At 48.5% G+C, this 23,097-nt stretch overlaps 2 protein-coding genes across 17 annotated transcripts; both read left to right on the forward strand.

Annotated features, from left to right (window-relative positions):
• Positions 1–66: 66 nt before the first annotated feature.
• ubap2l (ubiquitin associated protein 2-like) lies at positions 67–20,290 on the forward strand. Of its 16 annotated transcripts, none has more exons than XM_023959675.2 (30): positions 67–240; positions 1,438–1,563; positions 3,851–3,928; positions 4,233–4,343; positions 4,897–5,071; positions 5,350–5,451; positions 5,538–5,589; positions 7,267–7,311; positions 8,018–8,127; positions 8,326–8,385; positions 8,457–8,509; positions 8,611–8,696; positions 9,490–9,664; positions 9,788–9,983; positions 10,292–10,596; positions 10,688–10,860; positions 11,183–11,303; positions 11,870–11,909; positions 11,982–12,156; positions 12,244–12,310; positions 12,412–12,742; positions 14,279–14,367; positions 14,439–14,492; positions 14,562–14,643; positions 14,738–14,955; positions 15,544–15,649; positions 16,936–17,061; positions 17,938–18,005; positions 18,160–18,354; positions 19,186–20,290. In XM_023959675.2, the coding sequence occupies exons 2-30, from the start codon at positions 1,480–1,482 to the stop codon at positions 19,279–19,281; spliced, it is 3,573 nt and encodes a 1,190-aa protein (XP_023815443.1). In that variant the 5' UTR covers positions 67–240; positions 1,438–1,479; the 3' UTR covers positions 19,282–20,290. The 16 variants fall into 16 exon arrangements, with proteins under 16 accessions (XP_023815443.1, XP_078811272.1, XP_078811275.1 ...); XM_078955146.1 differs by having other exon boundaries at positions 14,445–14,492; XM_023959674.2 differs by having other exon boundaries at positions 216–425.
• An 833-nt stretch (positions 20,291–21,123) lies between these two features.
• On the forward strand, positions 21,124–23,020 carry hax1 (HCLS1 associated protein X-1). Its single transcript, XM_023959711.1, has 7 exons — positions 21,124–21,313; positions 21,691–21,929; positions 22,003–22,178; positions 22,245–22,287; positions 22,372–22,505; positions 22,572–22,689; positions 22,759–23,020. The coding sequence occupies exons 1-7, from the start codon at positions 21,249–21,251 to the stop codon at positions 22,830–22,832; spliced, it is 849 nt and encodes a 282-aa protein (XP_023815479.1). The 5' UTR covers positions 21,124–21,248; the 3' UTR covers positions 22,833–23,020.
• Positions 23,021–23,097: the final 77 nt, after the last annotated feature.

Below are 23,097 nucleotides of genomic sequence, written 5' to 3' on the forward strand. Positions count from 1 at the left end.
TGGCCGTGCGAGGTCATTTCGGAGCTCTCGTCTTTATGGATGGTGAATGGAGCGGAATTTATTTCCCTCGCTGCTGCTTCATTCATCTCTGTGCTGCTGAGAACCTTCTGCCTTTTCTCGGTGGAGTTGAATATCTGGAACTATATCTGTGAGTGGTCACGTGGTGTGGGTCTGGTTTCCTCGAAGCGCTCTGAACCACGTGACGCAGTTCTCCGTGGTGTCAGAGTGGAAAAGAAACAGGTAAATTCACACCCTGCTACTTATTGTGTGAGCGACGCGACTCTTTCAGGGGGTTCTGTCCAGTTTACTGGTGTGAAATGTGAATTCCGGAAGTATTCGCTGTCCTGCATCCGAAGAAAGGGTCGACAACCAAACAAATTTTCGCTCCCCTCAGAATCAAAGTGTAACATTGGAGCGGGTTTCTGGTCAGTACTGCCTGTTATTTATTTTCATCCGAGCGGCCTGCAGGCCTGCCTTTAGCATCGGTGCTTGACTATCGAGCGCCGGGGCATCAGATTATGCGGAGTTACGTTTAGTTGCAAACGTTACAATGGCGCAGCGGTACTCCGGTAACTTAGCTAACTGAGCCGAGGCTGCCCAGTTTAACGTTATTCCTTCGTTAGCGTAGAAGTTGTTAGCATGGTGTTTGTGTCGTTTGAGCATTTTCTTGTTTCCGCCTGTTAGATAATGATTGGCTAATTAACCTGTTGGCTAAGGTTCGCGGGCTAACTGTAGCCGCGCGCGTTCGTGCGGACGGACGGCCAGCGGAACTGAGTTAGCTGTTTAGCTAGCGGCTCCGAGCGTTAGCCTCGTTGTCGCCATGAGGTGAAGACGTGAGATCAGGAAGCCCACCGGGGGACACCAGACCCCCCTGGATTAGGGGGGGGGGGGGGGTAACATTCTGGCCATGTGGCCGGTTAGTGACCCGAGACGTTTATTCGACGAGCCTCGGCCCTGTTTGTGTTTGTGGACACGTCGAAAACGGTTTTACGTAACGCCCGCGCGGGGCTAGCTGTTGGCTCGCGAGGACAGAGTAGTGCGTGACGCTGTTTTTTAGTCTGTACTGTGATGGGTTCTTGATGTTTTGGAACATCCAGAACACGAAGACCATAAGTCTGATCCAGCCTTAAGTGGATCGACGTGCAGCCTCGCAGGATGTAAAGCTACGGGGTGTTTTGATAGGTAAATAATAAGTCAGAGGATCTGCTTCCGGGGCAAGATCTGCATTTGGCTCATCAAGGTTGACCCAGAAACGGTTTGGATGGACAGTGAGGTCAGGGGAAACATTGGGTTTCCAGCCGGTTTCGAACCTTTCACCGTGTTCTGCTTCCCTCACATACAAACAAACAGCAATAATAAGGAAGAGCAGCTCACATCCAGGAGATCTGGTAACCCTCAGATGTGGGTGTTAACGCTCCTCTCCTCCTGTCTTCTCAGGTGTTATTTCTTTGTAAATACTGTTATTTGTATATACTGTAAATGATGACATCCATGGGCGGAAACCGAGCCCGGGGCAGCTGGGAGCAGACACAGAGCCAGACACAGCACAAGCAGAGGCCCCAGGTAAGCTCAAGACGCCGCACAGTTTTCTGATCGTATTATGGGACGTAGTTTCTGCAGAGCGGCAGGCCTTCAGTAGAAATTCACCTCTGTGGCAGGACCATCGGTGTGGAGCAGCCTCACCCCCCCTTCCCATCACCTATATCTGAGATGTTTACACTCTCTCCTGCTAGCTTCCAGCCCCTCACACCCCCAACCTAACGTCAGTGATGCAACAAAAATGGCAGCAGAAATTCTCATTTAAGCTTAATTTTCTTAAAGTATGTCCTCCATCATCTGTAAAATGCCAGAGAAACATGTTAAAAACACCAAAAACACAATTTTCATTATAGTTAGTTTGACTCTTTTCTGAAATCTGCTTTTAGTTACCGTGCAAATTTATATTGAAATGCAAATAAAAAATATCCCATAACTGGCCAGAGCATCACAGCCAAATCGATTTGATTCTTAAATTCAAGGCCTGATAAATCTGTAAAATGTCAAGATTTTTATCGTCAAGATCTATTTAATGTCAAATGTGTAACAAATTTAAACCTACGACACAGAGGAAATTACTGTCCTCATAGGGAAACAAAAAGACTCAAGCAGAAAAAAATAAACAATGATTTAAATGTAAAAATTCTTCTGGAATTGGTTACAAAATTGTTTGGTCATTAAAACATCTTAAGTCTTCGTGGTGACTTAAAATTAAACACACAAACTTTCTTCAAGAAAAAGCCGAATTTCTGCCTCCTTAGTGGACAGACGAACATTTTTACCTATAAAAAAATAATAAATTCTCTTAAAGGTGCGTTAACTGTCAGGAGGCGGAGCTCTGTCTCCCCCTGTGGTCACCGGCGGGTGACGTCTCCAGAGTTCTAGACGCACTACATCTCCCAGCAACCCCAGCACACACTTTCTGGATGCTTCACACCTGACTTTCATTTGCAAGCACTCTCAGTCTATTCATGCACTGAGCCTCACTCAGTGCGACGTATTCTTTGTGCCATGCTGCTTTCGTTACTGAGCCCTGAATCCTGACCTGATTTCGGTTTGTCTGCCCAGAATCTCACCTGGATCCTGACTACTCTAGTTTCTCCTGATGCTCGTTTTTGACCCTCCTGACCCTGATTTAGCTCTGTGGACTTTAGCTGTGTTAATAAACCTGCTGCATTTGTGACAGTAACCCTCGGATTACTTCAATTGTATTGCATTTCGTGAGGATAGTTTGATTCACTCTATTGTATTTTTTGACCCAGAGAAGAGGTCGCACTATAACGAGGTTACAAAACCTGCACTGCCTTCTACAGATCCTTTTCTGTGATGCTCTAGCTTAAAAAAAAAGAAGTTAGTCAACATTTTAGGAAATTATGTCAAATTCTGTTAGTTTAGGATATTCTATGTTCTTGTAGAAGAAGAAACTCAAAAATCGACTAACCGGTGAGCGATCAACCATTCAGGAATGAAATACTTATAATAGGTTTTAGTGTTGTTTGCTTTATGTACAGACTGGGTTCTACTGTAAGTTTTACTGTATTTCAAACTGAATGAAACGATAAACAGACATTTCCCAGCTGTCTGTCGTCTGCTCATCTTTACTATCAAAGTTAAAACTCTGGGAAAACCATCATTTTCTGCTTTGCTCTATTGGTTTCCCAACTTTCTCATCTGTGATTGAACTCAGATTTTCTAATCTTCTATGTTTAAAATCACTTCCATACCTTTCACTTTTTCACCAAACTCAGTCTGTGTTAATTATTAAGTCGTCATAGAAACTGGCGTCTGCTTTTAGATAAAACATCTATAAACAATAAACTATGATGCACTTTGGGTGTTTCTGTTGATTTCTGGCGGATTATTTGAGATGACTGGCTGTTGGGGGTCAAAAGGTCACGTTCAGACGTGTGCTGAAGCCTTTGTCCTTAAATGACTCAGACTGAACAGAGGAAGTTGGGACCACAAGGGTTCCTGTCATATTCTGAAGCACAAGAGTTAATTACCAACAATATTTGACATGTTTTCTCATTTGGATTTTAAATAAGTTTCCTTTTGTTAGATGTTAATTAGAAATGTGTTAATTATAACTACTGACTTGAAAAAAACCGACACCCTCAGAACTATTTATACTGATATTCTTATGGGATTTAAAAATAAAAACTTAATTGTTTTAATATGTTTCTAAAAAGGCAAATATTTCCAATAACTGCAGAAGAGCAACAGCAGCGTTTGAACAGAAGCTTTGGCTTCATTGATGCTTTTCTTCTCTGCCGTGACTCTCTCTCCCTCCCTCTCTCTCCCTCCCTCTCTTCAGGCGACCGCTGAGCAGATCCGACTGGCGCAGATGATTTCAGACCACAACGATGCAGACTTTGAAGAGAAGGTCAAACAGGTGAGGATGTTGCTCCGCCCCCTCGCACGCCGCTCCGTCTTTCACTTCCTGTCTGCTGTAGCAGCGGTTATTTGTTAACTGACGCTCCAATCAAAACACTGCTTCAGATTTATGGATTGAGGTGCTCGAACGTGTGCACGGGACATTTTTTATTTGATAATGAATTAAAAGTGGAGGTGATTTGAGGTCTCTCCAAAAGAACCGCGTGCTTAAATCACTGCTGGTTCTGATGGTGTTGCTGAGGAAAACTGACTCCACCTTGAAAACGTATGTTGGGACGTGAACCGGCCTCCTTGTTTTTCAGCTGGTTGACATTACAGGCAAGGATCAGGACGAGTCCATGATTGCCCTGCATGACTGCAACGGAGACGTCAACAGAGCCATCAACGTGTTGCTCGAGGGCAACCCTGACACCGTAAGCCTCACTGACGCCTCACAGCTCGGGTCCTCTCTTTTTGGACAAGAGTGACATTTAAAGAATGTAAACTCTGGATTGACCTCTCACCTCTTAGGCACATGCATGTGTGTAGATTTCAGGTGATCGGATGATTTCAGGTGTTTTTGCTAAACATAATTTTTAGTTTTTTGTCTTTGCTTCAGACTCAAAGAATGTGATTGTTCCTTTTTGATTTAAGTTTAACAAATGAAATAATTGAATTTAAAGTTTAATTTTCGCGGATATTTGCTCAGAAACTCTGCTGTGGATTAAAATAGCGCCCCCTGTCTTCTGCTTCATTCATGTTAAAATTATGTGAAGAACTGCATTAAAAACCACAAAAAGGCTAAAGTCTCACTGTAAATGTTGTAAAAAGGGGCAACATGTGGTTTATGGAGATGACAGAAATTCCTCTGTTGTCTTTGGTCGGCGTGGTTCATCCGGTTCTCCCTCCAGAAACAACCATGGAAAACGTATTTCTCTAGTGGAGAGTCAACTTCAGTGTGAACTCCATTCTTTTTTCTTTTTTAAGGACTCCTGGGAAATGGTGGGTAAGAAAAAAGGAGTATCGGGTCAGAAGGAGATCAGCCAGGCTGAAACCGGCGAGGAAGGAAAGGAGAACCGGGAGAAAGGAGCAGAGAAAGATGCCGCACGCCGTCGGGGCGGAGCTCCGCGGAGAAGCCGTGGAACCAGCAGAGGGCGGGACTGTAAGGACTCCTCGGGTCGTTCTAGTCGCTTCTGTACATCTTAAATGTTTAGAATGCAGCGTGAAATCCTTATTCTTAACTTGGTCTGTGAGTGGATGAAGATTCTCCGTCACGACTCGACTCAGACTCTTGAGTTTAGATTCTTCAAAGCATAAACGTCCTTTTCCCAAATCGTATAAATAATGCAGGAGGTTCATTCTGTGAGTTTGTTGTCAAGTTTCACTCATTTGGGGAAGAAGTTGGAGGTTTCATGCTTGGATCTGATCTCCATGACGCAGTTCGCAGCCAGGAAAACGGCCTGGACGGAGGAAAAGCTGCAGTCGCAGGAAGAGGAGCGGAGCGAGGCCGGAGGGGCAGGGGCAGAGGAAGGGGGGCAGTTGGTAACCCATTTAATGGACTGGAATGATGTCATTCTGTAGTAGAAACCAAAACCAGCCTAAGAAACGGTTTCTCCTGGTCTCCCCAGGGCTGTCTGGACGGCGAGGAGGAGGAGGCAGATTCTCGGCGCAGGGCATGGGGTAAGGGAATACCTGCACCGCCTGCAGAAGAGCTTTTGTTCTGCTCCCACCTGTTGCCATGGTCACCAGAGAGCAGGACCCCCAGTCTATTTTTTGCCTTGATAACAGAAGGCAGGGCAGACATCAGAGCATTTCCAGAGCTTTGCATGGGCCACATTGGCGTAGATCCAGACGGGATCTGAACCCTCAGCCTCACGGCTCCTGCTCTCTGGCTCCTGGCAGTAATCTGTGCTTTGGGCTCATTAGTGGAGGAGGAAGTGTTAGTCTGACGGATTCTCCGTTCACCCATGTGCTATTTCCATTCACTGTGACGTAGAAAACAGAAGCAGTCACCTCTCAGCTGCAGTCGCATGGTTTTTTTCTGCTTTGACCTCACCGGAACAGGAAACAAATCAAAGCAAACTTAATTTATGCAAAAAAATAAACAGCACCAACTCTTTCCAAAAAAAGATGCTTGAAGTATTTCCCTGAATAAAACCCAGTGACTCCCTAGAATAGTGGATGATGCTGCAGGAAACATTTTAGATTCACAAAAAGTCTGAAGCAACATCAGTTATTCTGTTTAAGCATCAGCTTCAAACCCAGCTGATCCGGTTCTTCCTGGGTTTCTGGCTAAAACAAGAACAATAAAAGTCCCTGAACATATAGGACATTTGTTCATAAATTGATTGAAAAATCAATTTCTGACATTACAATTGCTCCTAATCATAGACATATTTGCACTTAAACACACGTATGTGACATTGGTTCCATTGTTTATGATAATGTAAGTGCAGCCAAAGAAAGGATTCATGTTAAAGCAGGCACATCTGTCATCGGTAAACCCTGTTTACATTCAGACCTTCCTACACGCTGTGCCCGTATTCCTCTCTTATTACGTCTGTAGTTTTTCAGAAGTGCAGCAGAATTCTCTCTGTTGGTGTTTTTTTTAAAGGATTTCTCTCTTCATGGCAGAGTTTTCTGTCTGTTCATTCATCTGTTCCAAAGCCGTTTGCATGCTCTGCTAACCATGTTGACTTCTCTTCCACTGACTTGCATGAAATGTTGCTGTGACGTTTGAGTCTTGATGCTTTCCTTTGCCAACCAGGAATCTCCTGCAGTGTTTGCATGAAAGTAGCTTTTTCAGGTACAGCAGTAGGAAGAAGCTGCAGGCTAACACTAAACCAGATGTCATGCTTGAGTTGATCCCCAACTTCTCTGCTTTCTGTCATGTTTGCCGTTTCCTCTTCTGTCCAACGGCCGTGGTTGGTGGTGCTTTAAGTGCCTCCAGTCCGCTAAAGATCCTTCTGGTTTCATGCAGCAGGTTTCTCGTGACAGAGTCCTGCTGATCACCTGCAGCTAGATTTGAGGCTTTTCATGGTTTCTGACTGATGAAGATCGTTTCTGCTGGTCTTCAGCAGCTGCGTCCGTCTCCGTTCTGTATGGTGTTGATCCTCGGACGGCGGTTCTCTGCTTTGGTTCTTGCAGAAATGCAGCGTTTGTGCAGCTGACGTGTGGTTTGGGTGTCTGGAATCACATTTTGGGACCTGCTGGCTTAAAGCAGATTGGCTTGCTTTTGTTTTTTTGCAGTGAGTGAAAACTGCAGCAGCGTCAGTTGGAGAGCAAACTCACTGGCAGCTTTATGCTTCAAATTTCTTCTTTTGTTTTGTAATTATTGCAATTATTTTTCCCCTAAAGCCAGATTTGTAAAGAGTCCAGAAATGATATAACAGGAGGTGGAAGGTGAGTTCTTTACGCCGTCTGTGCTTGTTTTCACTTTTCTGTCTTTTTAAGTCGCATAAAATGTCAGTATTTATGTAAATAAATATTTAGTATATTCCACTGTATGTTACAAAATGACCGGATGTGAATAAAACGGCTAAATGCCGTCAGTTTGAACTGATCTTGGATGAAGGTGTCCGTTTCATGAGTTAACCTTCATTTATCCAGTAAAGACCTGAGCTGCTGTTTACATTCTTTTGAGCTTTTGTGCAGCAACAGAGTGGCTTTTCTTTGAAATGTTTAGTTTTACACCCTTTTTTAAAATCACTTTTTGCCTAAAGGGCTGTTTGTACCTTGAATTGTTCCAGTTTGAAAGCCTCATCCTGTGGTAAACATGGATGCTGAGGCCGTTTCTCCACAGTCACAGACCCTCACATGATCCGTTTTCTGTGGTCGTCAGGAAGCCAAGCAGCAGTAATGAGCAGGAACTGAGTTCCTTTCAGACGTTTTGCAGCTTTAAGCGCCGCACACGTTGATGGGTCCCTTAGTTCTGCGGCTGGTCTTTTTATTCCTTCACTGGTCTTTTCAGAGCTTTATCCGGTTATTAACACGCATCGTAATCCTGCAGGAAATATGTTTACCGTCTCATTTTATGAATGTGTTGAATTTTTCTGTCAGAGGGTAGATGTTCTCCTCAAACTCTCCCTTTTTAAACTGTCTCCTCCAGAACCTTCAACCCAGCAGACTATGCAGAACCCGCCCAGACAGAGGAAGGCTACGGAGGAGGCAGCAGCACCTGGAACAACACGGGCAGCGTGGAGCCGGAGGAGGGATCACGTCAGTCCCTTTTTAACCTCTGACCTCATGTCTGTAGCTTGTCGTTGGCGTCTCCTGCAGGACAGATGTGCTTCACTGGGATTCTCTGATGGGAGCCGCAGTGCTGCTCTCTGTTTGGTCCTCCTGCATTCAGATGTTTCTGTGAGTGACTGCGTCTTCTCAATAGAGGATCTCTGACTGGCTGAACTGTGTTTTTAGGGTTGGAGTACCCTGGAGGAGAGGGAACCAATTACCCCCCAAAGTTTGATTCTGCCCCCGGTAAGCTCCTCCCCCTTTGTTCTGTTGGAGCTTCTCTGTCCAGCGTGAGAATGTGGTTCTGGCCGTTGCAGGTGCCTGGCGTTCTGCCACGGAGGAGTGGGGGACCGAAGACTGGAATGAAGATGTGAGGCCGTTTACCATGAAGGGTTATCGTAGCCAAAGAGTTTGCCGTTTCCTTTTAGTATTTATTTTCTGTCTTTTTCTCTCCCGCCTCTTTATCTGCAGCTTTCAGAGACTAAAATCTTCACAGCTTCCAGTGTGGCATCAGTGCCTCTGCCGCAAGAGAACGTCACCATCACCAAAGGACAGAGGTGGGCCTTCAGCCACACTCAGTCAATGCTGAGGGTTATTTTAAAAAGGAGTCTTATTGATCTAGGCCTCTCTGGTCTACAGTAGATCCTCGTTAATGCTAAAAATGACCCGTCAACAACAGGTCTACGTGTTTGAAGGCGCCAAAACTCCTCACCACACGTTTCCCACACGTCTCTCAGACGGACACGAACGTTTTCATGCGTTTCTGTCTGGCTTAAACTCTCAAAGTTCAAACCTTCATCCAAATGTTACGGGCGGTTGAGGAGGCCGGCCAATGGTTGAAGGATCGGCGGTTCGATCCCCCCAGCCAACCGTTGTCTTTAGGCTGGACGCTTCACCCTCTACCTCCAGCATTGCTCCACTGTTGCGTGAATGCAGACACTCAGAGTGTGGTCGCTTTGAGCGTCTGGAAAAGGGCAGAAAATCCGTAATTATAACTGTTAAAGATAAGCCCAGGATTTTGGCATGAAGAGCAAAGATCTGATTTGACAAGCTGAACACTTTCTGTACTAGAGACTGATTGACAAGATCTCCAGCCAATCAGGACGCAGAACACAATGCTCTAAAAAAAGAAGAAAAGGCAAAATTATTCACAAAAAATCCAGAAAAGGGGGAAAAATGAACACTGGTGTTGATCAAAGATGGGCTTTCATTTAGCAAACAATGAACATGAAACCTTTGGAGGTTGTATTTGAGGAGACTGTTGTTGTAAATCAGTAAATAGTTTATCTGAAGCCTGGTTGACGGTCATCAGACGACGACTCTCACGCTGTGAACGTTTGTGCTCCTCAGGATCGATCTCGCGGTGCTTCTGGGAAAAACTCCTCCTTCTTCTTCCTCTGAGACAGAAAACACCCCCATGGAGCCCCCCCAGACCCCCTCCCTGTCACTGGTTTTCAGCAACTCCAAGCAAGGGGCTTCGCTGTCCCAGTCCTCCTCCAGCAGTCCCTACGCCCAGCACAGCATGGTGAGTGATGGATGGGATGGGGGGGTCGGGTCTGCCTGCTGTTACGGCGGCTTGCAGCTCTTTTATCATGTATGTTGAGCTTCCTGATGCTCAGTGGTTCTGCGAATTCTTCCGACCCTTCAGGGCGGCATGCTGAGCAAAGGCTTCGGGGACGTCGACCCTAAAGGCGGCAGCACCGGAACCACCGGATCCCAGTTTCTGGAACAGTACAAAACGGCCCAGGCGCTGGCCCAGCTGGCCGCTCAGCACTCCCAGAGTGGACCGACCAACACGGCGCCTTCATCCTGGGACACCGGCGCCGGCCCGCTGGGACAGTTCGGTAGCGCTGTTGTCCTTTGAAACTCTTCATCATAAAATAGGAATCATTGTCTTTATTTGGTTTGATCAAAGTATTGTTTTGTCCAGAAGAGTCCAGCAGGTCAATAACATTCAGACGCTTGGTTCATCCTTAGAAGATTGGATTTGTTTTGCTTCAGTTTTCAACTTCCTAAAGAATCTGAATCCACTGCAGCTTCATCCTTGTCAGAAATCTGAGAAAAATCCAATTGTTACTTCGTTCAGATAAATAAAGTTGTGAATGTTTTCCTTCTCTGGGGGACTGATCTTCTGTTTCTGTCTCGACTCCAGACATGAAAGCTCCGGCAGAGCCTGGGATCCACACACCCTTTACGAAGCGGCAGCCGTACCAGGCGGCCACCTCGACCTCATCCATGTTGGATGTTTTCCTGCAGGACAAAGGGCTGTCGGCTTCCTCCTCCTCTTCCTCTTTACCGCAGCATTCCACATCCTCCTCCCTTCCCAAAATGGGATCAATGGCTTCTGTCGGTCACCAAGTCTCTCCCAGCTCCTCGGACGTCCAGGGTTCGAGTCCGCTGCCTCTGCAGCAGCACAAGCTGAAGCAGCAGAAGAAGAGGACGTCCCTCACGACCAAAGTAAGACGGAGGAGAATCCAGCTGCTGGCGCAGACGTCCGTTTCTGTTCCGATTGTTCTAGAAGGTCAACAGAACTCTTGATTGGTCGTAGATTCCAGTCATGGCGGTGGAGATGCCTGGATCCACAGACATCTCAGGCCTCAATCTGCAGTTTGGAGCTCTGCAGTTCGGTTCAGAACCAGTTCTACAAGAATACGAGACCGGCCCGGCCACGACCACACCGAGTAACCAGGCTCAGAATAGCCTCTACACCGCCCCCAGCAGGTGGGTAGCAGCACAATGCTGGGGTTTCTGCTCGGGACGCACAGGGTTCTAAGAATTAAAAAAACATGGAGGGAGGGGGGAAGCCCTGAAAGCAGCAGCAGCAGCAGTGGATGGTCACTTGGTGACGATTCCACTGGTTTTAGGAACCGAGATCAATGTTTAAAAGGGTAAAAATATATTTGTCATCACCTCATTAATACCTGAGGGCAGAACCGTGCTGGAAGTCTGGGTCCACGTTCGTAACGATTCTAAATGTATGTTCGCACCAAAATCCTCTTCACCTTCATGACATCCAGAACCTCCTCTGCTTCACGTCCCGCAGCGAGCCCACCTCAGCTCTCTCCAGCTCCAACCAGATGGACATGTACGACCAGAGAGCTGCTCAAACACGCCGTTACCCCCCCTCCGTGTCCTCGTCTCCTCAGAAGGACATGCAGCCCAAAGTAAGGCTCAGCTTTCCCCTCAACTGTGCATTTCCAATTTTAGACTGATGTGATCCTCACAGGAGAAGTCCAGCCTGCTAGAACCTCAGCATTTCAGAAACCTGCTCCTGAAGTTCAGTCATTTATGGTTTCTGGGTTACAGACTTGATTTAAAGTCAAAATGGACTAAAGCAAGTCGACACGTTACATTCCAGCCCTTTGGTGGCTTCTCCTGCTGTCCTATTAGTCAGAAAACATGAAAAACTGAAGAATTGTGGTCACCAAGGGTTGGGTTGGAGGTTAAAGAGCCCAAAGATCACCACCATGTAAACACGAGAGCGGGATTACAAATCCTCTGGAATATGATGGTAAAACTGCCGTCTATCGTCCCTCGGTTAGCGCTCTGGAAAGGGAGCTGAAGACAGAGTCCCTGCTGCTGGGAGGCTTTTTTTTAGAGAAACAACTCAGGAACGAGTGAACAGGAATGTTCCTGCAAACGCATCAGAGCCTCATTCTCACCTCCGTTTGGACTCAAGTCTGCATGGACACGTGTTCAAACCTGAGACCGCTCTGCTTTTGTTTTCCAGAACGGCTTCAGTTCTATGCAGGCGTCTCCGTCTGTGGAAGGTACGGATCTTCTTCCTGCTCTTCCCGCTCAGGAGAACATGCCAGCTGACGTCTTCCTGTCTGTCCTCGCAGCTGCAGCAGGCCCTGCAGCCTCAGCCAAGAGCTCGGACTCCAGCATGGGCTCTCTGGCAGACGGCGGCTCCGGCCCCGCCTCGCTGTTAACCACGTCCAACCAAGCGTCTCTTAGCGTTCTGGGCCACAGTGAAGACCTGCCCCCGAGCGCCGTTCCCCCTCCTCAACAGAACAGGTACGACGCCGCGTTTACAGCAGCATCTTCCTTAACGGGCCGTGACGTTCCAACCTCCCTGTGGTTTTCTTTTCCCTCCCTCCGCAGCGCTCACCCGTCACAACAGAACAACCTTCCTTCATCTTCAGGGAGGACATCCAACTCCAGCATTCTTGTGAGGCCTCCTATGAGGTTTCCTCTCTGAGGAGCGTCTAAGCGGCGTCTCCTGCTCTGTTGGAGGCCTCCACTAAACGTCTGTTCCCTCTGTTCCTGCAGCATCCCGGCGTAGACGCCGACTCCAACCTACACTCCTCTTTCCCCTCCTCTGTGTCAGCGGTGCCATCTTCATCGGTCCCTTCTTCCTCCTCTTCCTCCGCGGCGGCTGCACAGGCGTCGTTGGGCGTCCCTCAGGGCTCCTCCGTGGGCCCCGCCACAGTCTCCGCTCCCTCTGGTCTCGGCCCCGTCACTGGTTTGGCCATGGGCCTCGGCCCCGCCTCTATGGGCGGCCCCGCAGCAGGCCCTGCCTCCGTTTTAGCTTCTGCGGCGTCACCAAGCATTCCTTCGTCAGCGGCGTCTTCTTCCACACGCAGCTCTGCAGCATCCTCAGGTGAGACGGCCGGACTGTCAGTTCTTCTCCTCAACATTCACTTCAGTGCCAGTCCTGCTCTGAAGCCATCAGGAGAACCGGATCCAGCTTCATGGTGCCGTGTGGTTCCGTCATGGATGAAGCTCATTGAAGCATTTTGCACTGGTTACACCTCTGGAACCTGTAGGACCTTCACCTCCAATGTGTCTCTTTATTTTTTAAATTTACATCTGTATTTTTATTTAAAGCTTGTTTGCTTACCTGGTAACATTTTAACCAGCGCCACCTCACATGTGGCACCAACATGTTTATTCACACTCTAGACATAAAATCATACACAAAATTCCAGCAGGAGAAAAGTTTCATTTTGCTGCAGAAAACCCCCAAAAATGTTCATTAACAAATGTTACAACAAACAATTAACGTTTTAAAAGGAATTTACAAAATAAACAGGAAAAACAAATGTTTTCAACAAACTAAATCACATGTTTTTGAATGAAAATGCAGGAAAATCTGCACAGACTTCTTTGAGCCCCAAAAATAAACCGTTTCTGTTTAGTGGAACACGTGGAGGCTCATCTCAGGCCACACGCCTCCATGCTCCCCCCTGCTTTCCCCCTGCTCCTCCCTGCTCCTCCATGCTCCCCCCTGCTTTCCCCCTGAGCCTCCATGCTCCTCCATGTTCCTCCATGCCCCTTTATGCTCCCCCCTGTTCCTCCCTGCTCCCCCCTGTTCCTCCCTGCTCTTCCATGTTCCATGCCCCTTTATGCTTTCCCTGCTCCCCCCTGCTTTCCCCCTGCTCCCCCCTGCTCTCCCCCTGCTCCTCCCTGCTCCCCCCTGCTTTCCCCCTGCTCCTCCCGGCTCTTCCTGCACTTCAGTCTGTCTGTGCGGCTTCAGCTTCCCTAAAAAGTTTCACTTCGTCCTCCGGGTTAACAGCTGACAGATGGCTCCGCCTCCCATGCCGGTGGCAAACGGGATCTCTCCGCGTCCAAGCTGCCGCTATTTCACTTCCGCGGCAGTCTTTGGCGTAGACAATGGACTCCTCCCTCTCTGAAGCCGTCGCCCATCCCTCAGTCTGTAAAATCTGCTGGAGCGTCTGGTCGATGTTCATCTTCTCCCTCATTTTTTTTGAAGGACTAAAAAAGAAATTACTCTTATCCAGAAAAGACACATGTTCTCTTTTTAACTGCATTAAATCTCTGTCACAGAGAATCAGAACACGTTGAAGTTTATAGTTGTCATGGTTTCATTATGCTGATGTCAGGGCGACCTCGGGACGCCAGGGATGAAAAGGCCCTGGGCTGTCTGCACCTCATGTTATGGACACTCAGCTGATATCTTGGCTCCGCCCACTGTGACTTTTGGGTTTTCTTTAATTCAGAGAATAAATTTCACTTTAAATGGTTCTAATTTGCCTAAATGTCTCCGTGACGTCCTTTTTTTCTGGTTTTCACCTGAAGCTTCTCCAGCAGTAAAACCGAGTTTCTCTGATTCTCATCGACACAAACCGTTTTTCTGGAATTAAATTAAATCTTTTTTGGTGTTTTTTGAATTCAGGGAAAGCCCCTCCCAATCTGCCGCCGGGGGTGCCCCCTCTACTGCCCAACCCGTACATAATGGCCCCTGGACTGCTGCACGCCTATCCTGTAAGTGTCCGTGTGCCGTCTGCATGATGGGGGTGCTTTTTGCCGCTCTAACCGTGTTGCGTGGTGTGAAGCCTCAGGTGTACGGCTACGACGACCTCCAGATGCTGCAGACCAGGATCCCACTGGTCAGTCCTTCACTCTTCAAAACGCCAAACTGTTCCTGCTGGATTCTGTTCATGTTGTCTTTTCTCCAGGATTATTACAGCATCCCGTTTCCGACCCCCACGACAGCATTGACCGGAAGGGAGGGGAGTCTAACCAGCAACCATTATTCTGGTCCGTCAGCTGCTGACACCAACGCCATGTCTGATGTAGGACGCTCTCGGTCCCGTCAGGGGACTTTCTTAAACCTCTATTCCCGTTTTTTCAGGTGAACTGGCGAAATTTGGGCGAGGCGACGCCTCCTCCCCCGCCCCCGCGACCACGTTGGCCCAGACGCAGCAGAGTCAAACCCAGACGCACCACACCACCCAGCAGCCCTTCCTCAACCCGGGCCTGCCCCCCGGTTACAGCTACCCCAGCCTCCCTTATTACACCGGCATGCCGGGCCTTCCCAACACCTTCCAGTACGGACCCGCCGTGTTTCCGGTGAGAAGAACAACCGCCGACCTCCTTGCTCTCCTGTCTGTAGGTCCAGTTTAGCCCGCGGATCGGTACCGGACCGCAGAGAGAAAAAAGCCTGACCTACGCGTTTTAAGTTTTATTTATTTTCTGATTCCGCAGGAAGGTACTATGTTCTCTCCTCCACGTCCGACTCGGACTTGACGAATGTCGAGTCGCTCCGTGTCAAAAATCCATTTGCTCCTATCTGACTAGTAAAACCAGTCTTTCCTCCAAATATGGAGTTATTGTGACAGTTGTTCACACAGACCATAATACTAGCTGTTACTGGCTGTTATGAGGATGCTGCTAATAAAGTTATTTAAACGTTGAACTCACGTTTCTTATTTTAGGATGAGGCTGATTTTTATCTTCCACTAGGAGGGAAAATCTAGAAGCCATTAGAATAAAACGAAGCAGAGGATGAAGATTTGATGAAGACTTTTCCCTCAAAAGGCAACTGGAAGATGAAAAAACTTCAGCCTCATCTGATTGAAGGAACAGAAATGTCTACATGTGATGATGACCTGCTGAACATTTTCTAAAACGACGTGGACGGCGTCCGTGTTTGCCCAGGTGGCTCCTACCTCGTCGAAGCAGCACGGCGTGAATGTTGGCGTCAACGCATCGGCCACGCCCTTCCCACAGGCCAGCGGCTACGGTTCCCACGGATACAGCACTGGTGAGGACGCCCGTGTTGTTCTGTTCGGTCAGTTCTGATTTCCCGTTGGCGTGCGGGGAGGATGACCTTTGACCCGGATCCAGCAGAAGATCTGAGCCTCCATGTTTGTTCTCACCTCTCGTGTGTTTGTGGGAAATCCAGACAAACCGAGCAGAACCTCTGGGTTCTGAGCCTCTGGGTTCTGAACCTCTGGGTTCTGAACCTCTGGGTTCTGAACCTCTGGGTTCTGAACCTCTGGGTTCTGAACCTCTGGGTTCTGAACCTCTGGGTTCTGCTCTGTTTGCTGCGGGTCTCTGTGGCTTTGCTTTTCCTCAAGTGTCTGCAGGGGTTCACCTTCGGCGTCTTAATCCTTAACACCTTCACGTAAAGTTCTCGCCATCCCATCGTTCCCAGCTCCCTTTGGGTCAGACATCAGTTTGTATTCTGTTGCTATGGTAACGCTCTCCTCCATAACACGTAGCTGTTTAAAGCTGCACCATCTGCTGCTTTCTGCTGCTACTCTCACTGTCTGCCCCCCCCACTCACCCCCCTCCCAAAGACGTGGATCAAAGTATTTGCAAATGTTTGAATTTCGGAGCAGCTTGTCGCAGCGGGCGCACGGTTTCCTGCTGCAGCACAGAGGACTCGACACTCGGGATGTCCGGTTTTTGGTCCCGATCCGGGATTTTGGTCCCGATCTGGGATTTTGGTCCCGATCCGGGTTTTTGGTCCCGATCCGGGTTTTTGGTCCCGATCCAATTCATCTGATTTTGAGAAACTGTTGATAAGAAAGTTCCCATCGGATAATATAATTACTGATGAACAGAACCGTCTTTTCCCCAGTTTTCATGATGTCATGAACCTTCATTTAACACAATCAGCTGTTCTGTGGGTTAACGTCAACAATTAACCAGAAAAGCTAGGTGACTATGGCTGTTTGTGTTAAAGCAAACGTTTGATGCAGGAATCTGTGGACTTCCTTCACCGTTCTGACCCGTTTCTGTTGCCTCCAGCCGTGTTCAGCTGCGTTTTACAGCAGCAAAGCGTCGTGATGCGTTCATGATCTGGTAGATTATTTATCTGTAATAATAACTTTAAATGTTTAGCGCTGATCAGAATAAAATCCTCTCTGATCGGGACCCAACACCGGATTTCTGAAACCACACCATCAGGCCTGATTTTGGATCGGGACGCCCCTCCTGGTTCCGTAAAAAGCTGCAGAGTTTGCAAATGCTGTGGTCCGGGTCGGCCCCCTTGCCCGGTGTGTCTAACGCTGTGGGCTGCGGCTGTGTGTCTGACTGTTGCAGGCTATGAGGATGTGGGCCAGGCTTCAGGGAGTGGGGATTTCTGTAAGGGCGGATACGGCGCTGCCGTGGCCGCCGCCGCTTCCGCACAAAACAAGCCAGCCAGCTCCGTCACCGGGCCTGGAGTCGGTGAGTGCTGCTGCAAGCTTCAGTGGAGCAGAGGGAGGGGGCCCTCTGGTGTCATAACCCCACCCCCCCAAACACCTGTAGAATTCCACGGCTAGCCTGCATCTCTTCTTCTTTCTTTCTGTTAGATGGTCATTTTCTGGGGAACTTGTCGTCGGTTCAGTCTGGCTCTCACTGCCGTCACGGTTCTTTGTGTCAATAAAGGTTTAGCGGGGCGTCCCGATGGAGCTGATGAGGGTTTCACTGTGTGGTCAAGAAGCTCAGACGGACTCCAGAACTCTAGAACAGACTCCAGAACTCAAGAACGGACTTCTCAATGCCCTCTAGAATGTTCTCCAGAACAAGTCTGGACACAAACTCCCACCTGCTGATCTCCTCTTGAGTTTGTGTAAACGTGGTTTCGCGGTTCTTACCGGACCGGTCGGCTGAACCTTCAGTGCTCACTGATGCTCTTTAATGCTGACATCACTTCCTGTTGAAGCTTTGTGTAAAGCTGGAGTCCGGTGGTGGTGACACGGGTCAGAACCACTCAGTGGTTGTTCCTTTGTTGTGTGTTGCAGCTCAGAGTTTCTCCCGTTGGTTAAAGTTGCCCGCAGCTCTCGGGTCTCTTTGACCCACCTGCATTATTGGCTTTGGATTAGAACTGTTGCTGGCGGTTTTTGTTTATTATTATGGTCTGTGGCCTGGAAGTGTTGAAGTTTGAAACCCGGTCAGGAGCGTCTTCATCTCCTCCCATACTCTGTAGTTTTCACAAACACGTCGGTGGGGGTCGTTTGGCGTGGGGACCCTCAGACACTCGGAGGTCCCACAGACGTCTTCTGTCAGTGGATCCAAACGGATCCCGGATCTCTCTGACCTTTGTTCCTCTGGCTCCTGCAGGTGTGTCGGTGACATCGAGCAACACGGGGGTTCCTGACATTTCCGGATCTGTTTACACAAAGACACAGGTAATTACAGAGACACGCCTGTGATCACACGCCTGTGGTCACACGCCTGTGGTCACACGCCCTTGACCGTCCTCTGCGTGGACGTTTCTTCTTCTGCTGCGTCTGAAGCGTAAAGTAAACTCGCCGCCGTCCTGCTTGTGGCTCTGTCTTCCAGTCGTTTGACAAGCAGGGTTTCCACGCGGGAACGCCGGCGGCTTCCTTCAGCCTGCCGTCAGCCCTGGGGAGTGGAGGGCCCATCAACCCCCCGGCCGCCGCTGGCTACGCCCCTGCCCCCTTTATGCACATCCTGGCCCCCCACCAACAGCCCCACTCCCAGATTCTGCACCACCACCTGCAGCAAGACGGGCAGGTAACGTGAGCGCTCCAGCCGGAAAATGTTTGTGCAGGAAAACTGTCTGTGGGGAGCTTCATCATGGGCGGTACCGGAACCACGGCGTTCTCGGGTGCAGGGACGGGTTCTCAAACCGGTTCTTCAGGAATGGTGTTATGGGATGAAGGAGAACGCAGGATTGTGTCTAAGATGCTTTCTGACGCTCAGCGCTGCATTTCCGTTTTCACACACGCTCACCTAACGCGTCTTTCACTGCCAGTCGCCACGGCAACGCTAAACACAACTCTGACCCAACAGGGCGCTGAATTAGAACCTGTTGACATGAAGTCTTCAGAACATTCACTCGCTTCACCTTTTGACTAAAACTCCGCCCACTTCATGGCCACACCCTTTCTTAGGTCAGCCCGCCCACAACTGCTGGAAAGCTCAAATGATTGGCTGAAAGTCTACGGCAAAACTGGAGTGATTGGCATGTTGGAAACGAGGCACCAACATCTGTTTTTATTGGGTACCAGTAGAACTCTTGGAACTGTTGGTACCGGTACCAATAGAACTCTTGCTTCAATAGAAGCCTTTGTTCTGTTAGGTTCTAGTGGTACCAAGAGTTCTATTGGTACCGGTAACAATCTTGGTACCAATAGAACTGTACCAACCTCTATGTTTCTATTGGGTAGATATTGTACAGATTGGTAATGGAACCAATCTTGGTACCAAGATCTTTGGTACCTACCAAGATTGGTTCCGGTACCAGTAGAACAGTTCTGTTGGTACCAACTGGCAGCGTGTTTCAGAACCCTCCCCCGCTGGGGCGTGGCCTGACGCTGACGGACGTCTGTGTTCCTCCCGCAGAGCGGCGGCGGCCAGCGCAGCCAGAACGCCTCCATCCAACAGAAGTCTCAGATCAACAAGTCTGCGTACAACAGCTACAGCTGGGGGGCCAACTAACGTCCAGAGGGGGGACACCCCCCACATCGCCGGTGGGCCGGACCGCAGGACTCGACGCCCTTCCTGCAGAACCGTCTCCTCACGTGAACTCCCTGCTCCTCCTGCAGCCTCGACCGTGGTCGGGGGGAGGACAAGCAGGGGGGGGCATGGAGGCTAAAGGGTTTTATAAAATGAAACAGGAATTTGTTTTTCAGACCCCCCCGTCCCTCCCCCTCGCCTGTAACATAGAACTGTTTTCTAAAAGAACCAACATTTCCTGAATGGGTTCTGTTTCCTTTCTTTGGTCCTCCATTTTTTTTGGCTTGAGGGGAGAAAACCTGACTGGGGGGGGGGGGGCGGTTTCATATTCTCACCTTCACCTGTGCTTTCATCCAGACCCCCCCCATACAATATATCCCAAAATAAGTTGCTGTTGAATGCTTTCCCCCCCTTTTATGTCATTTTTAAGTTTGAAGAAGCAGTTGGTAGAGTCGTGAAGTTTATTTTTTACCAAATCTAGATCTATTCTATATACAGAGGCTGTGGGGACAACGCGTCATGTGACGGCGTGCGTGTTTGAACACGTGGGGATTGTGATCAGAAACGTTTGGGCTCAGGGCGGTTGGGCATGCGGCGTTTGTACAGTAACTCCTCCCATGAATCCTAACCGCATCCGGACGGAAGGACAGACGGATTCCCGTCCTTCCTCCTCCTCCTCCTCCTCCTGTCTTCTAACATAAAAGGAAACCCTGCAGCGTTGAATACTGATGGACAGAATTGTATTTTGGGTTTTGTTTCATTTTCAGTGATTTATTTTTATTTTTTTTTGTACTGTGCGTTTTAAAACAAAATCTAAATGGAGAAAAACTAGTCTTGTACATATAAAAACACAAGTACTGTAGTCCCCGTTTGTCCATGGCTTTTTCTTTCCTTCTCAAATCCTTGCAGACTTGTTAGCTTTGTTTTCATATTTTTTTTATTTTGTAAAAATATATAAATATTAAGTAAATAAACAAAGACGTTTTCATCATTTTTGAATGTTTTTCACTTTTTTGGGGTTTGTGAATTTAACAGAATCCTGGATTCATTTCACATCAGCAGATTTCTTTCCTAAAACCAGTTTGATCAAGAAAAGGATGATTATTGGTGAATTAAGTGGGACAGGATGATGTTTTTAATCCCCTGCAGTGACTCTGTCTCTATTCTGGAGGCTTTTCTCTGCTGGGGGGTTCATCCTCTCTCCTTCCAGCAGAGATGATGGACGACAGGAGGCTGAATGATCTGCTTTGCTGAACTCGTCTGGGATTCAGTCTCATCAAATGTCCATCATTGTTTTTTTCTGTTTAAAAACCATTTTGCACATGACTACAAAATAAACTTGATTAAGGTTTTTGTATTTAGAAAACCAACATTATAAACAAAAATGATGGGTGGATTATATGATTTAACACAAGATGATGATAAACCTAAAATGATTTTATTAATTTTGCTTGTATCAAATCTCTGCATTTGTTTGTGAACTAGTTGGTTTAAATACCTCAATCGTCTTATTTAGATATTTTTTATTACTCTCAAGTTGCCTACAAAATATTCTTAGTTAATTTGGGATTTTTTTGTTGAAACGTTTGGAAAAACTAAATGTAGCATTCTAAAAAGTCTTTTCCGTGTAGAATAAGGAGTTCATAAGTTTACGGGTTTGTTTTATTGTTTTTCTTTTATGACTTTATTCGTGTTTTGGTTTTTTTCCTACGTGGTGGAAACGTTTTTATCTTTACAATATTCATAAACATTCTAACGTTTTTTATTTCATAATTGACAGATTCGGGTTTAAATCCCTTTCTGCGTCACACGTTTGTTCACTACGGCTCCGTCTTTACGACACTTTACGGCATTCCGAACGCTTTACGGCACTGTTGACATCCGTTCGGACCGGAGAGTTTAAGGTCCGGCAAAGGTTCCGGTTCGGTTTCAGCCCTAACCGTCACTAAATGAGCGTTTTTGATTTGTTTCGCGGGTTTTTCGGGGTTCCTGGAGGTAATTTTCACGGTCGAAGGTGAGTTTTTCGGGTCGGAGGTTGTTAGATAACCTTCTGGATTAGGAAACCTAAGGGGTCCCGCGGCGCGCGCGCACTTTATTTTCTTAGTTTCAGTTTAACCCTTGTGCCGTCTTAGATGACCCCCCCCCCCCCCCACCTTCCATTGACGTGTCCCCCCTACCATGACAAAGGTGGATAAAGGTGGAAAGATTTCATGTAATCCATGGACACCAGTGAAGATCACAAATCATTGAAGAAAAAAGGTTCAGAGCACTGTCTAGTGGGTCTAGATGACCCAACTCCCAACGGTAAAGTGCCTAGGATAGCACAAGGGTTACGGCGCTCGCCGGTACCGGTCTACCGGGTCTCACCGCTCGCTTCATCCTCCTCATCAGAGACCCGTTCTTTGACGCCATGACCCGCGATGAGGAGGACGACGATGAAGATGAAGATGTTTTCCACCACGATGGCTTCATGGGGGGTCAGGAGGACCCTTTCGATGGCGCCTTCAGGTTTGGTTTCAGTTTTGGTCCGGACGGGATGAGGGTCCAGGAGCCCCCGGTATTCGGCCACATTCTCCGGGAGATGGAGGAGATCTTCTCCCAGATGGGTCGCTTGGAGTCTGGACACTTTGGTCAGTCTGAGCTGCTCACCAATCTGGTTCTGGTTCTGGTTCTGGTTTCACACGCCCCCTCTCTGTGTTGCAGATCTCCCCAGGGTCATGCCTCCCCCAGCAGCTCCGGACAGAGGCGGGAATCCTCTGCGGGACTTCATGCTCAAACACCCGGACCGGGCCCCGCCCCACGGGTCCCCTCGGCCCCCGCCCCACGGGTCCCCTCGGCCCCCGCACGCGCCCTTTCACGGCTGGACCCCCTTCTCCAAAGTAAATGAGACCTCTTGCTCAGACCTGTGATGCCTTCACCCTCTCATCCTCTGTGTTTGGATGCAGGAGCCGCTCAGATCTGCAGACGAAGACCTCAGACGGGACGGAGGTGGGAGACGGACCCGACCCGGTTCTGCAGTGTGACCCCCCCCCCCTGTCTGTCTAAAAAACTCTTCCCTCTGGTCTGATCCAGATCTGGACTCTGCAGTGTCCTCTGGTGGCCTGGATCAGATTTTAGCGCCCCCTTCAGGTCAGAAACCAGACCAGCCGAGGAGCAGGTCCTTCTTCCAGTCGGTGGTGGTCTCTAAGGTTCTGAGGCCCGATGGGGTGGGTGTCGTTACGCAGCTTTTCTGGGTTTTTTAGCTTGTTTTCATATAAAATAATTGATGTCAGACTGTAGAGGAGAGGCGGACAGTCAGAGACGGTCAGGGACGCGAGGAGACCACCGTGACCCGCTCAGGAGGTCCCGGGAGACTGGAAGAACCCGGGCAGACCGGACCGGTGCTGCCAGGTACGTCTACGCCCCCCCCGCCTCACCATTCTAGCAGCTGCTGCAAACCTCACAGTTGTGTCGCTGCAGGTGGACCTCAGGGCTCCTCAGACCTGCGAGATGACGACTCGCTGTTCTCCAGGTTCTTTGGAGGCTTCAAATAACCTCCAGAACCTTCAGACCCGTCTGGATCCATCCACGCCGTCTTGTTTGAGAGAAAGTGTTATTTCTGTCCAAAGTTGGCCTCCGTCTGTGATCCCAGGACGGAGAGGAAACTCTGACGATCTATTTTTCTACCGTCGTCTTGGCGCCGCACAGATACGAACCCAATAAAGACCTAATTTATTCACAAGCTGCTTCGTTTGGACTGTTCTTCCCCTGAACACAGTCCTCATCACAATCTGCAGAAACGGATCCGAACCGTCCCAC

This window comes from Oryzias latipes, chromosome 11 (assembly GCF_053564925.1).
Source record: "Oryzias latipes strain Hd-rR chromosome 11, Olatipes_Hd-rR_3.1".
NCBI classification, from domain to species: Eukaryota; Metazoa; Chordata; class Actinopteri; order Beloniformes; family Adrianichthyidae; genus Oryzias; species Oryzias latipes.